Source organism: Anopheles coluzzii, chromosome 3 (genome assembly GCF_943734685.1).
Source record: "Anopheles coluzzii chromosome 3, AcolN3, whole genome shotgun sequence".
In the NCBI taxonomy this organism is placed as follows: domain Eukaryota; kingdom Metazoa; phylum Arthropoda; class Insecta; order Diptera; family Culicidae; genus Anopheles; species Anopheles coluzzii.
Genome location: NC_064671.1, coordinates 63,351,318 through 63,367,770, shown reverse-complemented (window position 1 = coordinate 63,367,770; position 16,453 = coordinate 63,351,318). Strand labels below are relative to the sequence as shown.

The following is a 16,453-nucleotide window of genomic DNA, read 5'->3' as shown; positions in this document are numbered from 1 at the left end:
TCTGGCAAACACGTTTACAAGAAATGCATTGATAGCAATCCAATTTATTCGCCCTTATCGGCCACTTATACGCCCATCATTTAACTCTGTATAACACCTTCCTAAGCTGTTTCTCCAAATTTCTTATTCTTCTCCTCCTTGAACTGGAAGTGCAGATCCATACAGTCCTGGTTGGAGATGTTGACCCATCCAGAAGGCTTGATGTGGTACACGCGCACAATACCGCCAGAGTACGCATCACGGTGTGTGGCGTGGTAGATCGCACGTCTTCCCAAGTCTTGCGCCTCCTCATCGGTCAGATCCCAGTGGTAGCCTGAATCGAGCACACCGTAAGCGTAAATCGAACCGCTACCGACGGAAAACACTTTGCCAGGAGTGCGGGTGCCTTCCGAGTCGATGTAGTACAGCTGTGGTCCCTATTTAAATCAAAACATTCAGCATTAGCTACCTTTTCTTGTGCGTAATCCCTTCATTCGCATATGTTACTTACCCGCTTGTCGTATCCGGCCAGCATCATGCCCATGCTCAATCCCATACCCTTGTAGTAGTAGACAATGTTGGACATAATTTTGCTTGCGGCGGCTACCGAAATTCGCTCCTTGTTGCGCAGCTCGTAGATGCGACACTCCTTGGCGAGCACGCGGTCCCAGTACACGCAATCGGCCGCACCGCCAGCCAGCGTGCCGAGCAAATAGTCGTTAATCTCTACAATCTTCTTCATCGTCTGCGAACCAATGAACTGGCCACCGGTAGCACGGGAGTCGACGGCGAGAATGACACCACCCTGGAACCGGAAGCCCAGTGTGGTGGTACCGTGGTCGAAGTCCATCTTGATGCCGCTCGATTCGCCTGCAGCCTGCAGTTTCGCCAGATTTAAGGCGGGCTGTGAAAAATACACCGAAAGAGAGAGTTTAAGCATATGGACCGGAAAACTGTTTGTCACCAAAACACACGGCTTAACCCTACATCTTGGAACGGTGGAACAGCCAGCGACATGTTGTTCTGTAGATTTTGCGTGTTCAGTGCGATGTCCCGGTGGAACATATCGTTGCCCATGGAAGCATCGTGAAAGAGACCACCCTGGGACAATCCGCACAGTTCTGCTAGAGCCATTTTTGCTATACTTTTCACTGAATTAAGCTGGTGAAAACAAACTAAACACCTCTCGATCGGTACGCGGTGAGATTTTGGACGAAAATGATGACAAACAAAAATCTTTTTGACAGCTCGCTGACAACGGTTGCAAAACCTTACAAATGTATCACGTGCGATTTTTTGTAAGGCTTTACGTTTGAATTTTAATATGAGAAAAACGGTTAAATTTGATGGTGGTTAAACTTGGCAGTTGTTACCTTTTTCAAGATACATACTGAAATATAGGGTTATTAAAGTTACTTTCGAATGTAAACATTGTTATTCACCGCATCCAAGATGTTGTTCAACAGCTGTCAAATGGTGTATTTGCATTATATGAAATTTCAGTTCTTACACATGATTTTCAACACATCACAAAGAACTGGCAAACTCAATCCAGCTTGAGACGTGTTGAAAATTATTCTGAATAAATGAAAAATTATGATGATGGAAATGAAATATCAGATTGATGTGGTATAACATCTTGCATGTGGTGAATAGCACCACATAATCTGCAATCGACGGGCAGAAGTTTAAGTGAAATCAAGTAAAATGTGATGCACACAACTATAACATATAGCAGTGTCATGTTAACGCACCTGAAAGTATTTCGACCATGTGCGGCATTCGACGGAAAGTGAAAAAGTGTCAAATGTGCAAATTTATATAGAACATTCTACACCGCAGCTGGCACAAGTGACCCATATATTAAAAAAAACAAAATCGATGAATGAGCGACGAGAAACAAGCACAGTATGGTGTATAAAATGACAATTCATCGAAAATATAAGTGATGAACCGTTTGAAAAAATAATGTATGCGGTGAACAACAATTATGCGTTATGATGCAAAAAAAAAGGTTGGTGACAACCTACCTCAACGTGCAGAAATGCAACAAGTTATGAATAAACACTTCAGTGATCGGTTTGCAAAGTAGAGCAAACTTGAAGTGAGGCAGAACGCATAAAGCCCAACGTAAGCGGAAATAACAAATAACGATGTTACCATCATACAAACACAGTGCAGTGAAACCATAAGCGATACGTATGTAAAAGTGATGTTCATCTGAAAGGTGATAGAATGAACGGCGAGACTACGGTCAACGAGATGTAACCAGCGTAAATGAATTGAACAACCGTTCCCAACGTGGAAGACGAAAAGACAAGGCGAGCTCACTGCCCAATATGGATTGGCAGGCGCGAATGGACAAAGGGTCCCAACCCCGACAAGACATCGAGTGACGACTGAAACACCAAGCACCGATTAAACACCAAGCACCGGTAACGAGCATCATCATGAGCAGCAACAACAAAAATACATATTATGTATATAAACAAGGTACCGTAAATTTAAAATTTTACTGATGAGATTGTAGAAATGTGCAAAAATAGCAACAACAAAAAACAGGCTAGGAATTTATTAAAATTGTCTATAAACTATGGCAATACTAACAATAACGAAACTGAACAGGTGAAACAGCTAAAATGTAGGCTCTGCGCATTTACAGCATTAAGGGATAATACTAAGGAAATTTACGACTTTATCAGAGAAGCAATTTGAAATAACAATGGAAACGAAACCTGACAAAATGGCTGAAATTATAGAATTGATTAAAATCACCACTTCTCTCATATCAAAGTATGACGGTAATGAGACAGATTTGAAAAGTGTGGTATCAAATTTAAACGTACTAAAGAAAATAGTAGATCCGGGAAATAAAGAAACAATAATAGAACTGGTATTAGGGCGTCTTACAGGAAAAGCGCGAATTGTAGGGGAAACCCCATCCTCAATCGAAGAAATAGTTAGCAAATTACAAGACAGGTGCAGCATAAAGGTAACACCAGAGATCATAGTATCGAAAATGGATAATACTAAACAGACGGGAACGATAGAAGATTTTGGAACCATTATTGAAAAACTAACGCAACAACTTGAAGAAGCATACATAGCGGAAGAGATAGCACCAGAAGTAGCCAGAAAAAAGGCAACTAAATCAGGAATCAGTGCATTGAGTTATGGACTCAAAGATTTCGAGACCAGAATTATAATGAGATCGAGTAAATTCGAAACCTTGCATGAAGCGATAGAGCGAGCAGTAGAGTTGGAGCTAGAAGACAGAATGAAAAAGGGAAAAAATGACCATATAAAGATCCCATATTTAAACGCTACCAGGAACAATAGAGGGTATGGATACAACTACCAAGAAAGGAGAAATTTCAGCGAATTCCCAAATAATACTAGATTTCAGACACAAAACCCACCTAGGTTCCCACCCGTAAGATATAGACAGAACAACGACAGAAACAACAATAGGGATTTTCAACATAAAGATGCTCTAATTAATTATCAAATTAACCCAAATTTTAATCAATCAATAACAACTCAAACACCATCCGACAACTACAAATATAGTAATAATAGCTATCAGTTAAACAATTGTAGTAGTAACAATCAAGTTAACCAAGGTTATAATAATCGCGAGAACATCTATAACAACAGTAGGCAGAACAAAATCCAATGCTTTTATATCAGAACAGAACAAAACAATCATACACAATTCAATAATAATATCAAACAACATATAAGTCGTACTTACAATCAAAATTACGAAGACTATACAAATACTAATCAAATGAACGATCGAACTCAAAAAGACTATAATAATATAAAAAGCATAACGAACTATAATAACAGAAAACTTAAAGATAAATCAGAAAGAAGAAATGCATTAAATAATGAAACAATTAATGATATGAAAGGGTCAAGAGACTCTGAAAGAATATTTAAAGAGAATAATAACTTAACAAAAGAATGCGAAAATGATACTAAACATTATTATAAACGTGAAAACAAACAACAAATACAAATGAATACAACAAGTAATGACAATGAGAAAAATATTGTTGAAGAACAAGTAACGGATAGTTTATTATTGCTAGACAACATGGAAATAAATGAGGAGAATCCTTGTAATGAAAATCATCCCACCGAGCTAAAACGTATGAAGAGAAGAAAGCATAGCATCAAATCAAAGAAGAAGTATATAAAAGAATCTAATAATGAATTATATTGCCAGGATAAAAAGGCTAGAAAAATGAATTATTCCACATTATGTGAAGAAAATGTAAAAGAACCAAGAAGAACTATTGCTTACAAAAAATATATAAAAGAGCTCCTTGTAAAATTTCATAATTTTATCTCCATGCTAAAAGTCATAAGATCTATAAAAGCAGAAAACTCTAGAAACGAACCCAACAAAGGAATCATAGGAAAATCTAAATATTGTAGAAGAAAATTAAATATTCCCAATTCTTTACCTCTAGATAATAGATCTATTTACATAAAATATTACCCACCTTAAGAGATAAGAAATGATTTTATTAGTTAACCAAAAAAAAAGCATACCAAATACTCAGCTTAATTAAATGAAAAGAATATCTTCAATCATTGTAATTCATTACGTTATTCTATTAAACAGGGGAGGTGTAGCATATCTGCTATACAGAACTTATTATAATACACACTATCAGCTATAGACACATTGTAACACACTTCGGAAAGCCAAATCACACCATTGCAACACATTCATTATAACACATCAGCAAATCAATCCACACCATAGCAACACACCCAGACCATACCGTTCATAGAAAAAACAATTGAGAAACATTTATCGAAAACAACCGAAACGCGCAACATAAGCAATTCAAGCGTTACTGCGGCAAAGTGGACAAACAGAGAACGCATAGCAACTTATTGCTAAAAAGCGCAGTGTAGGCAAAGATCGACCAACGCACCCGTTCCTTGGCTAGAACAGTTGAAACTTTCCAGAACCTTTGTAAAAACACTAAAAGCGCAACATAGGCACAAATTGATAGACACCTCACTCCAATACAATGTATGAATTGTACTTCATATCAATAACCTTTAATTAGGACAAAAACACATTCCAAAACCAAATGTACGAAGCCCATTGAGTATAAATAAAACCAATTCCGACCATGGCAAGTCAGATTCGTTCGGACTGTCAGGATAGGACTATGCCCATCCAACATCTATCGACTTCTCATTTAAAGAGTTTAGTTATGTCCCCCTACCCAAGGTAAGGCCTCTAAACTCCAACGTTTCCAGTAAGGGAAACCTCCTAAAGGTTTCTATGATCGCCTGGACGATCAAGTGTCGAAAAGTCCGCTTCGAACAAAGTGTTATTCAACCTCGATACTTGTCAGCGAAACACTGACCTACCGCGATGGTACGCGTTGATCAGTTGTACCGTTGTACGCCCATCAGATTACATGGCAACCGTATCAAAAACCGAACATACTATATGGCGACTATAGCTATCTCCAAACCTACTACACAACGTTTATATTCGAAACCGACGTGGAAACCTTATGTAAGTATTGCTTGCAATTCTTTTGAATCATGAAGTTAGACTGAAGATTTGTCAGAACCGACTCCGGAAGGTATGTCCGTCCAACATTATCTGGAATCGTCCGGAGTCGCGCAGAGTTGGTCGGAGTCGGAGTTGACGGAAGTCTGACTTGCTCAGAATCGGGCAACGGCGGGGCCGGAGACGGCTCGCTAAGCGTTATTCTTAGAAACAAATGCCTGTCTACGACGTTCAAGTGCAAAGTGAAAGAAAAAAAAATTAAAAGAAATGAAATGCTCTGCCTCGAGAGTGACCGACTCCGACCGAATCCGAATCCGGTTGAATCCGGTCAATTCCGGTCGATTCCGGTTAACTCCAATCGACTCCGGTTCCGACTGACTTCGTCTCCAGGTGACTTCCACTCCAAACGCCGAGTCAGTCCTTGCTACGGAGGGACGGTCCAGATGAGACTTGAAGCCATGAGGACATTTTATTAAACTCGTATGAGTGGACAACTGTACTGCGGAAGCACCCAAACTAAGCTTGCGATTCCGATTTTGCCAGAGTCGGAATCGGAGTAATAATAATCGGAGTTGGATCGGGGTCATGGGTACGCTCCAAAGACTCCTTCTTTGCCTGTTCGGCCCTTTTCGAGAACTATTTTTACCAACAGGTGGATAATCCGTTCGGCTTACACGATGTCGGTCCTAATGGGAATCAAACTAATTACGTATCGAACCCTCTATTATCAGCGCAGTACCCTGCATCAAAATGTGTTTATCATACAACACATAGAGCCAATAGCGGTCCTAAAAGTTAATTGCAATACCCCAAGCGCAGAACCGCCCGGAGCAATTAGTTTGTCCATGATTTAAACATTTAATATTAACGCACTTCATCCGGTAAAAACAATTGATAGTACGAATACGAAGGAATCTTTATTCAGTTTGGGATATTTTTACCGAAAATCTATTGTCAGCTTTGTATTACAACTTCTTTTTCGTCCATTAAGTCTTGCCCCCTTCGTAGAGCGTTCTTCTATTATTCTAAAAACTGAGTTCTCAATTTAGTATCTCTCATTTGAGTAGTACCAGTAATTATTAACATTTCAGATACAGGGTTTTCCACGATTTATTGGTCAGTTCCCATGATTTGTTGGTGCGTTCCCACGATTTTTTGGTCGTATTCCATAGATTTTTGGTTCGTTCCCATAATTTATTGGTATTTTCCGATTGAATATCAATACAATAGGACCAACAAATTCTGGGAAACGGCCAAAAAATCGTGGGAACGTATCAAAAAAATATGGGAACCCACCAAAAATTGATGGGAACCAACCAATAAATCGTGGAAACCCTGTAACATAGCATTTCATAAGAATTTCCTACAAATTCAAGAACATCTTAAATATGTGCGAAACATTAAAAAAAATCCGTACCAATCAATAAAAAAAAAACATAAAAAAACCTGTGGGCAGCTGGATAGCGTGGAGTGGTTCAAAATGTAACTGAGCTTACATTTCGATCAATTTTAAGATTACTATTGAAGAGAAAGTGGATATTTGATTAAATTTTTTATTCATTTTCTAGAACATGGCAATCACTACAAAAACGCCCAACATAAGGCATAGGCTTCAAAATAGGTAAACACATACACTTACGGTAAAACAATTGCAAACCCCACAGCATACACCCCCAAACCAAACCAAAAGCCACACCAACCAACCATAAAACCCTTCTTCTGCGCAACCGGATCACACCGGATTGGGACTGGCGGCATCGTAGTTCTTCAGCACGGTCGACGTTGGCGAGGGCGTTTGGCTGATGTCCGGACTGCTGCCAAACAGGCTCGGGCTGCTGATGCTGATTAGCTTCGGATAGCTCTCTATTGGCTGGAAGCCGCACGTTTTCGGCAGCTGCTGCCGGGGCAGACCGTTGTTAGTTGTACAGCAGACGCGGTACGGTTGTGGTGGCGCCTTATCGTCCTGCACCGGACGGTTGCTTGTATCGCTGTCCGTTGGCTCCTGCCCGTGAGGATGCACCGGAACGCGTATTCCCCACAGCTCGGTTACCTTCCTTCTGTTCCACTGTGACTGCAGATTTTCCTGACTGCTGCTTGCCGCTTCCGGTGGCGCTAGCCGGTGCCGGTACGGATGGTGCGGATGGGGCTGATGCTGCTGCTGTTGTAGGGGCAGAAACTTGCGTTGGGGATTGTGATGGAATGACGGCAGGTGCTGGTGCGGGTGCGACGGCTGCAGGTGCTGGTGCAACGGGCTGCTGCTGTACGGTGCCGGTTCCGGTGGCGTAGCTGGACTCATCATAAACTTGCTCAGGGGCGTACTGCTGTGCATCATATGGCTGCTGATAGCCCTGGTACTGCTGCTGATCGTATGCCTGCTGCTGGTCGTACTGCTCTGCATAGCCTTCGTACTGCTGCTGATCGGTGTACTGCTGTTGCGCAGCATCGTATCCGGCTGCAGATTGATCGTCCAGCGGCGCATACTGCTCTCCTCCGGCGGGGTACGCGAACTCTCCGTACTGTCCCTGGGCGGCGTACTGCTGCGATGGGGCGGTGTCAGCACCATCCGCTGCCCCGTACTGTTGCGATCCGGCCAGCGATTGCATGGATTGGCGCGAGGCTCGCTGGTCGGCGACGGATTCGCGCGACAGTCGGCCACTGCTGCCCGATGCTCCACCGCCTCCGGCTCCGGTGCTGTCCGGTTTAGTGGTGTCGCTGGTTCGGGACAGCCGCTCCGGTTCCACAGCACGTCCATACTCTGGCTCCTTTGAAACGGTTCCGGATCGCACCGCGTCCTCGTTGGTGACGGAGGAGCGCGACAGCCGGGACTCGCTGCGCCTAGGATCGACATAGTCGGCGACGGAATTGTTTCGCGACAGTTCGGGCGGTTGCTTCGGCTGGGAAGCGCCGTACTGCCGATCGGAGGTGCGTGATTCCGGTCGGGAGGATTTGCCGCCACTGTTTCCGTACGCTCGTCCAGCTGTGCCGGCGGTTGATGCATCATCGTATGTGTCCGCTGGCAGGGTTCTACCGTTGGCGGTTGGGTACCGGGCGGCGGTGCTACCGGGCCGTGATCCTGAGTTGACCGCTGTGGAAGAGAATCGGAAAATTAGTGAAATTTCGTGATGGTGCTTTCAAGCATAAAGAAGGGAAAATGCAGCCCGGGGTTGTGTTGCAGTGTCGATGAACTCGATTTTCCCTGTGCAATGCAGAACCAAAACAAAAAATCCAAAGCTAGGTCAGCCTGTGCTTCGAGGGGAAATTTTGTGTGCCACGAAACGCCAACGGCAATGCGCAGCCCTCTTGCGTGAGAACTTTCGGTAGCTTTGTGCAACCGACCCACAAACGGGGCGCACTCGGCACTCTGTTGCCGTGGTCGTGGTGATTAGGAACATTTTCAACAAACAATAAATCGCCCCAAAGCGTAAGAATTATGCTAATAAACTTGCAGAACCGATCTTGCGAGCGAAGCAAACAACGCACGTTTTCCCATGTTAAGGTGAGAATGGGAACTACTGGAAGGCGGTCCCATAGGCGTGTGTGTGTGTGTGTGCGTGGTATGTGACTTCCTACGCGTGAGGGTGGCAGGCGGATGTCTTATTTTTGTGCAAGAGTCGTCCATGTCGGTACCTTCGTAACTGTTCACATCATCACGCACAATCGATTGGTTTGGGGAGGGGCTTGAGTACGCTGCGGTTGCGCTTGCATCAGGCGCTACAGTGGAACCGACAGCAGCAGCAGCAGCAGCGACAGCGCCACCGTAACTACTACTGCCGTTATCAGCCTGATTGTACAGCGATGCCTGCAGCTCATTGGTATAGCGATTGTCATCCATTGCGGGATTGGTCGAAGCGTACGGATTAGTGTCGTTGCTAGTAGTAGTATTAGTAGCGTTAGTGGGATTGGTAGTATTAATATGCTTTGAGAGATATTCTAAGTTTTCCTGCAAATAATCTATCTCCTGCCTGGGTACATCACAACCATTCAACAGGAAAAAAAGGTTTATAAAGAAAAAAAAGAGAGAGAGAGAGAAGGAGAGAAAGAGAGAGAGAGAGAGAGAGAGAAAGAGAGAAAGAGAGAAAGAGGAAAGTTAGAAGGGTTTTCCGCCCCGTCACCGTACCTGTTCGTGCTTCGATGCGGAAGCATCGTCATCGTTCAGCGGTTCTTCTGGCAGATCTTCACCGTAGCTCGCCCCACTAGACTTCCGAAATGCGGGACTGATCTGTTTGTAGTTGTGCCAGATCTGCTTCAACCGTTCCATCAGTTCGGAATTCGTTTGGCGTAGCTCACGCTTCTCCTCTCTGCCAGGCCGTGTTTCGGACATTTTGGATTCAAATGAAAATGGCGTGATGAAACGAACCGGTAAAAAAGCAAGCAAAATATGAGTGATGATGACAGGTGTACTAAGGATGTGTACTAACAATGAGGTAACTAAGCATTTAGTGGCTATTTACAAAAAAACTTGTGAATTAAAAAAGTAAGAGAATGCGGTGCAACAAACGACACTCGGGAACAAATGGGAAATACGTACTATCTCTTCCATAAACCCTAGATTTAACGCTAGGAAATGAAGCGTTGAAGGAGTGTGTTAGAGTGTGGTACAAATGCTGGTCCTCTTAGTGAGGCTCTGCTCTTAAGACACCGTGTCACGCTGGTCTTCTCCGGAGCTATCGTTTCCGGTAGCTTGGCGACCAATGCGTACGTTGACACCGATCTTAATAGGGTGCAATGGTTGGCCGCACTGTATGGTTGGCCCTTCGCTCAACGTGTTCCCTTTGCCATCGGTTACTGTCACAAAGGGACGCGAGCAGGGGTGAGTATCGTTGCAGTTGGTGCTGTTGGTTGTTGCCACAAATTGCTGATGGCTGATCCGGGATGCTTTCGTGGTGGTGTCCAATTCCCGGTCTGGATTCCGGCGATGGGTAGCGGGTTGGGCAGCGTTGTTGGCAGTGTTCGTAGATGGAGTTAGTATCCGTGAAACGGACTCGTTTCCTTCGCTCGCGCCTTGTGAAGTAGATGCGAAGGGGGCGGGCGTGTGTGTGTGGAACGAGCAGAGATGGATGGGATGATGATGGAGATGACGCGCGGGGGGCATGGTGAATGGAGGATCCGGTGTTAGTATAAGGGATGTCAACGCGTGCAGTAAAATCCAACACACACAGAAGTGCAAAACACAAACCACTAGAGGGTAGTTGTTAGCAAGCAGTGTGAAAAAAACGGAACAAATAATGTCCTTTCTAATTTACTCTTTTTAAAATCTATGTCAAACTAAAGATAAAAGCTTACTAAAGTGCTTTCAGTGTAGGAAGAAAACACCATTTTGCGTATACAATATGTACCATTTACAGAAAACTCAAACCAACTCAATTTAATGCATCTTTTCAAGCAGCAAATGCACGAAACAGTTAATACAAAACAAAACAGGACAGTTAACAAGACTGTTTCTTCAAGTACTTATGCTTCTGTGTGGTGTCCTCTAACTTATGCGTCAAGCTTTTGCATTCTGCAGTTAGTTTTTCCATGAGCTGTTTTTGATCTTGTATCATGCCCTCGAGTTCGGAAACGGTGTTGGCTGGAACGGCGTGACGCGCAATGTGTGTACCGGAAATAGAGAGAGAGCGAAAAGAAGAACATTGATTTGAGCGGTTACGGTCGGAAGTTTACTTCATGTTGCGTGGACGCTGCTTATGGCAAGGAAGCTTAACTAGACAAGTCACCATGGTTTAATGAAAAGAAAATTGATCGATCTCTTCATAAAAGACGCTTTCTGGTACGACGTACTTGCAATCTGTTTCCAAAATGGATTTTTTTTCAACGGTTCACAGTGTAAAATAGCTCATGGATAAACTATTGAGAACGATTCCGTGATTGTTTTGTTTTTGCATATCGTTTAAAAACTGTTCAAATATTCGATTAAAACGTAATGAATGTTGCATGTGCACCTATCACACTACGGCAGTACATTGAAACATTCATCGTGAAGATGGGGCGGATATCGTATTGGAAAACTTACACGTTGTGGTTATTGAATTTTTTTGCTATAAAATTATAATTAAGCAAAAGCAGCGTGCTTGTACCGAATAATTTGTATTTTTACTTGAAAATCAAGTGAGTATGGGAAAATATCAAAGCCATTGTGAGCATACAACGCCATTGGGCACCTTTTACATCTGAATTACTGTTGGTAGTAAAGCATTTTAAGGTTTTAAATTATAGAATGCATTGGTTTAATAATGCAAATAAATTTTTATAGGCCAGTGTTTGCTTAAAATTCAAATAATACGTTAATGAAAATCATACATTAATATACTATCAATTAATATTGTTTTGTACAGACTGCATATTTGGATAATTAGCAACAATTTGGATAATATTTGGGATTTTATTAGAAAATTTTTATATCTGTACACGATTTTACTGAATACGAAAATACCTAGTTGCTCTACACACTGAATCTTGTAGCAGGTTGATGAATTTAATGTTCAATTCAACTTTTAAGTAAAAGCGATTTGAATTTAAGAGTTAACCAACACCTTTACTAAGTAAAACAATTCCTCAAGCATATTCTTTAAAAAATCCAAAAGAAAATATTTTATAAGCGTCAAGAGTACATTTCTGATAGTGATTTATACCAAACTATAAAATATCAATATTTGTGAATTTCTATTTTGTCTCATTTTTACTATGTGTTTTGATGTCATAAAATAATCACATGGAATGATAAAACATATTAAGAAGTGTCAATTTATAGCCCATGTCTCATATAGAACAATTCTCAATAATATACACTATAAAATTATTATTATTTATTGTGTAATATTCAACGGGCCGTATGGCCTAATTAAGATAAGTAACAGTACATTAAAAAAAATACATAGCATCCATAAGATTTGTATCGCAATTCACTACGGCCACGGCAGAAGCCGGAGACATTCCTTGAAGCACTGCGTTGAAAAAAATGTCTGTATATCTAATATTATGACGCTAAGCTTCTGAATATTTTTTGTTTGAATATTCTGCAAAGCATAGAACTGCCTGAGCCAGAATTGCACCGGTGTATTTTGAAGATTTAACCTAATATAATTGAATTAAATAATAAAATTATAAGCATATGCAATGTACAACACAAGATCACAATTTTCAAGTTGGTACTGGTAAAATGGTACTAAACTCAACCATAATGTATTTCAGGAAATTTTGACTGTAATATCATTAAGTCATAGATAGAAAAGAATGTTAGTGGCTTATGGCAAACCTGGACAGATTGCTATTTTGTCTAAAAAGAAGAAAAAGAGGAATAACATTGAATGCAATTCTCAGCATGCTCAAAATGCCCTATACTCCCATGCGTCAACTGTGAACCCTGCACAGCAGCGCAGCTATAAGCAAACTTGTACACCCGCAAATAAGAACATAATATTTTACTAACAATGAATAACTGGCATTAGAATAGCTAACTCCAACAGACAACAAACCAGCCTGTGCATGCATATTGATTGCAAATGATACAAACAAAAAACAATAAGATGCATATTGCGATGGGAACAATGACCGATGTTTTGCAGCACTGATGTGTTAACTGAAGTGGCTTGTGTGAGACTCTGGGTAAAATTTAGGCTTTCAATAGCTTACCCATAGCGTGTTTCGTACAATTTGAATCATGAACATGAACACAATTGAACATTAGACGGATAGAGTGTGAACAGTGGTTACTTACTGTGTTTCGCCTCCATGTCGGATATGATTTTTGCCAGCTCCTTGGAGGGTCGAGTTTCGCGGTTAAGCTCGCCAAGCGTTAGCTGTAGTGGAAGATAAGCATTGTTGATTATTTATTTAGAATAATGCATCTGAACTGTTCCGAAGAGCGTGATTCGCTACCATACCTCTTTCTCTAGCGAAGCGACATCATCGGCAAGCTTAAGATTTTCTCGCTTGGAGTGCAACAGGTCAGCATCGGCACGATCGAGGCGTTGGCGGAGGGACGTTATTTCGGCATTCAAACGAGACACTTCCACCTTTGATTGACGTTCGGCACGCTCCAATTGAAGTCTGCCATGCAAATGGGATTAAAGCAGCTTTTTTAAATAGAAAAATAAAAAAAACCGCTAAATAACATACCTCAAAGAAGTAATTTCCTGCTCGAGCGACTGTTTTTCTGCGCTGGCCTGGTTGAGATCGGACATAAAGATGGCCGACTTGTTCTTCAGCTCCATCTTTAGCTCGTCTATTTGTGAGCTCTTTTGATTAAGCTCACGTTTATAGTCCGACTCGATGCGCTTCATACGCTCCACCTCTAGCTGCAACTTGGTGGCATGTTCCCACTGGCTGCTAAGGTCTCCGCCCAGCTGATCCACGTGGTAGGTATAGCGCCGTTCCGCACTGGCCCGCTCGTCTGCGATGCGTTTGGCCATCTCGTGCTGTACCTCACGCACTCGCTCATGCTGACGCTCCAGTTCATCCTGTAAGAAAATGAAAACATACTCAGTAACTTGCCCTTTTTTAATTTTAAATTTTCAACACACCTTTAAACGACGAATTTCAATTTCTGCTTGATTACGTTCGAAGGCAACCTGCTCAATCATATCACGACTTCGTTGTGATTTGCTGAAATTACACGCCTCCGAGTCCTTTAGCTGATCGATTGACAGTTGCAGTTTGCGAACCGTTTCTTCTAGGTTTTGTTTGTCACTGGAAAAAAGTCACAGACACAAATTTTGTAAGTCATCATTTTAATCAATTTGTTAACCAAAATCAGTTTACTTACCGCTGTAGATTTTCCACCTGCTTCCGATAGGCGTCTGCATTACCCACATCACTCGCCCCGTGCAACAGTTTGCGCTTATTCTCCTCATTCTCGTTGAACAGCTTCTTCAGATCGATCTGTGACTGGGCCAGCTGCGCTTCGAGCTCGCTGATGCGTGACTCAAACACAATGCTTGGCCCGGAAAGGTGCCCTTTGCCTTTGCCACGCTCCGCATAGTCGACATCCTCGCTTTCGGATGAGTCGAGCTGATACAGAGCCTTTGAACGGGATCGATCATTGAGCGCTTCATTCTCCGATACGACTTCCTTCACTTTCTTCAACAAAGTTGAAAGCTCTTCCTACAAATGTGTAATCTGTTTTAGTGAAATGGTTTTATGTTTTACTAGATATTGTGAGCACCAACCCGACAGTACTGAGATTCACGTTCTAGCTGTTCGATGTAGCTTTCTTGCTTTTCAATAAATCCCAACAGCTCAGGCGGTGGTTGTGCCACCTCAAGGCTCTGCGCTGCAAGTACTGTAGCAAACGATAAGAATGGGATGCACTATACTCAATTGCACTGGTATTTTACATTGAATCTTACCCGATGGAGCTGGATGTAAGCTAGAGTTGGACAGTGCTGGCTTCAGCGCTCCAACTTGCCCAACCGATAGGTCCTTGTTAAGAAAGCTGTACCTTCGACTCACCGGACCGCCCCCGTAGCGTGATACAGCGGTGGACGGAAAGTATTTGGACACCTCCGTTATGGACGGCCGCTCAATGACGGACTGACTGTCGGACATTTCGGATTTGCCATCGTCAACGCTGCGATAGTAGAAGGTTGTGGGTGCCTTTGTCGGCTCGTACGCTTCCGTCAGCAGGAACTTCAAGCGGTTAACAGCCTCACGATAGGCATAATCCGTGAAATCGAAGGTTTTCTTCTTGTACAGCGGTGTCTCAACCTTTTCGGTTGATGTTTTTCTGTTTTGGGGAGGAAAAATGATGCATATTTGTAATCGACACGGTCTGTGGCAGGTTTACCAGTTTCCATAAAGTAAATGAAGCGTGTAGAAATCGAAATGTTTCACTATCAAAATGAACTTTATTACTCTGTATCCATGATTATCGGGTTAATACTGTAATACACACTACACTACATTCATTTTTGTAACTAAATTGCCATCAAAAATCACAATTTACACATTACAGTAACGTACTACGCAACAGAATGAAGGTGTCATTTTGCTTCGCAGGAAATCGTATGCGTCTGTTTGGCTAGCGTAAACAACGATCGCCATGGCGCAGGTTGCCCCTGACAACGCATATGTACACGCGCTTGCGCACGGTGTCATTACTGGGTAGCATGCGATCCTCCTCGTCGAAATGCGCTATCGCTTTCAATGGGACAGGGAAAGTTGTTGCATGTTCAAGAATTTGCACACTGTTTTTTTATGTTTGCACCATTTGAACGGAAGACATTTTTAAGGTAGTATGACTGAAGCAAAATTATTTGAAACGATTTGAAATTTGGAAATATTTTTTTATGTAACATTGGTATTTTGTAATGTAAGGTGTAACTCAAAGCATAGTCCATATATTCAATAAGCCGTGAAATTTGATCGAACTGTAGGAGTTAATTAATTCGTTTAGAGAACTAATAGGCGTCTTTTCCGTATTTTACGCATAAAATCAAACTACAAAGGGAAAACTGTGAATACATTGGTTAAATGAAACAAACAAAAAAGACTTTAACAAAGATGTTACTTTAAAGAACCACTCCTCATTTTTCTTCTTGCTTTACGGTGCAACAATAGCCCTCTATGTATGTTTTTTACTAAGACCACGTCAAGACAAGTAAGTCCGGTGAATTGGTTGATATCTCAGTTGGACATGTTAGTATGACTTGTATTTAACGGCTACAGAACCGGCCTGATGATGAATTAAAGAAAGAATTGAGAAATTTGATGAACTTGGATTAAAAGAGGTAGTGATTCAAAATTTCTAAAAATGTAATATTTGTTCCTAATTAGCATCGAAAACTATATTTTTATAAAGTGTTTTAAAGGTTTTTAACAAAAAATAACTAGGAGTTAAAGAGGAAGCGATGCAACATTTACAAAATTGTAATATTGTTTATCCTTAATCACAAACTGTTTTAATTCAAACAGCTTTTGATATAAAGG

The 16,453-nt window shown here is 41.8% G+C and overlaps 2 protein-coding genes across 3 annotated transcripts; both read right to left on the bottom strand.

The window, feature by feature from the left end:
* Positions 1–13: 13 nt before the first annotated feature.
* Positions 14–1,208, bottom strand: LOC120955946 (proteasome subunit beta type-5). The gene is made up of 3 exons (XM_040377213.2): positions 967–1,208; positions 491–883; positions 14–416 (listed from the first exon to the last, which is right to left on the bottom strand). Exons 1-3 carry the CDS (start codon positions 1,111–1,113, stop codon positions 102–104), a joined length of 855 nt encoding a protein of 284 aa, XP_040233147.1. The 5' UTR covers positions 1,114–1,208; the 3' UTR covers positions 14–101.
* A 5,855-nt stretch (positions 1,209–7,063) lies between these two features.
* On the bottom strand, positions 7,064–15,506 carry LOC120955944 (nucleoprotein TPR). 2 transcript variants are annotated; one of them, XM_040377210.2, is made up of 11 exons: positions 15,380–15,506; positions 14,875–15,251; positions 14,695–14,807; positions 14,292–14,629; positions 14,050–14,215; positions 13,646–13,986; positions 13,411–13,576; positions 13,245–13,326; positions 10,982–11,099; positions 9,648–9,828; positions 7,064–8,615 (listed from the first exon to the last, which is right to left on the bottom strand). In XM_040377210.2, the coding sequence occupies exons 1-11, from the start codon at positions 15,388–15,390 to the stop codon at positions 7,263–7,265; spliced, it is 3,246 nt and encodes a 1,081-aa protein (XP_040233144.2). In that variant the 5' UTR covers positions 15,391–15,506; the 3' UTR covers positions 7,064–7,262. The 2 variants fall into 2 exon arrangements, with proteins under 2 accessions (XP_040233144.2, XP_049465043.1); XM_049609086.1 differs by lacking the exon at positions 9,648–9,828 and adding an exon at positions 9,158–9,492 and having other exon boundaries at positions 7,363–8,615.
* Between the last annotated feature and the right edge of the window lie 947 nt (positions 15,507–16,453).

Coding starts and splice junctions, on each gene's coding strand:
- LOC120955946 (XM_040377213.2), bottom strand. CDS start 1,113: ATGGCTCTAGCAGAACTGTGCGGATTGTCCCAGGGTGGTCTCTTTCAC. Junction 884..966: donor CTGTTCCACCGTTCCAAGAT/GTAGGGTTAAGC, acceptor TATTTTTCACAG/CCCGCCTTAAATCTGGCGAA. Junction 417..490: donor TGGCCGGATACGACAAGCGG/GTAAGTAACATA, acceptor TGATTTAAATAG/GGACCACAGCTGTACTACAT.
- LOC120955944 (XM_040377210.2), bottom strand. Junction 14,216..14,291: donor CAGGTGGAAAATCTACAGCG/GTAAGTAAACTG, acceptor ACTTTTTTCCAG/TGACAAACAAAACCTAGAAG. Junction 11,100..13,244: donor CGACATGGAGGCGAAACACA/GTAAGTAACCAC, acceptor ACGCCGTTCCAG/CCAACACCGTTTCCGAACTC.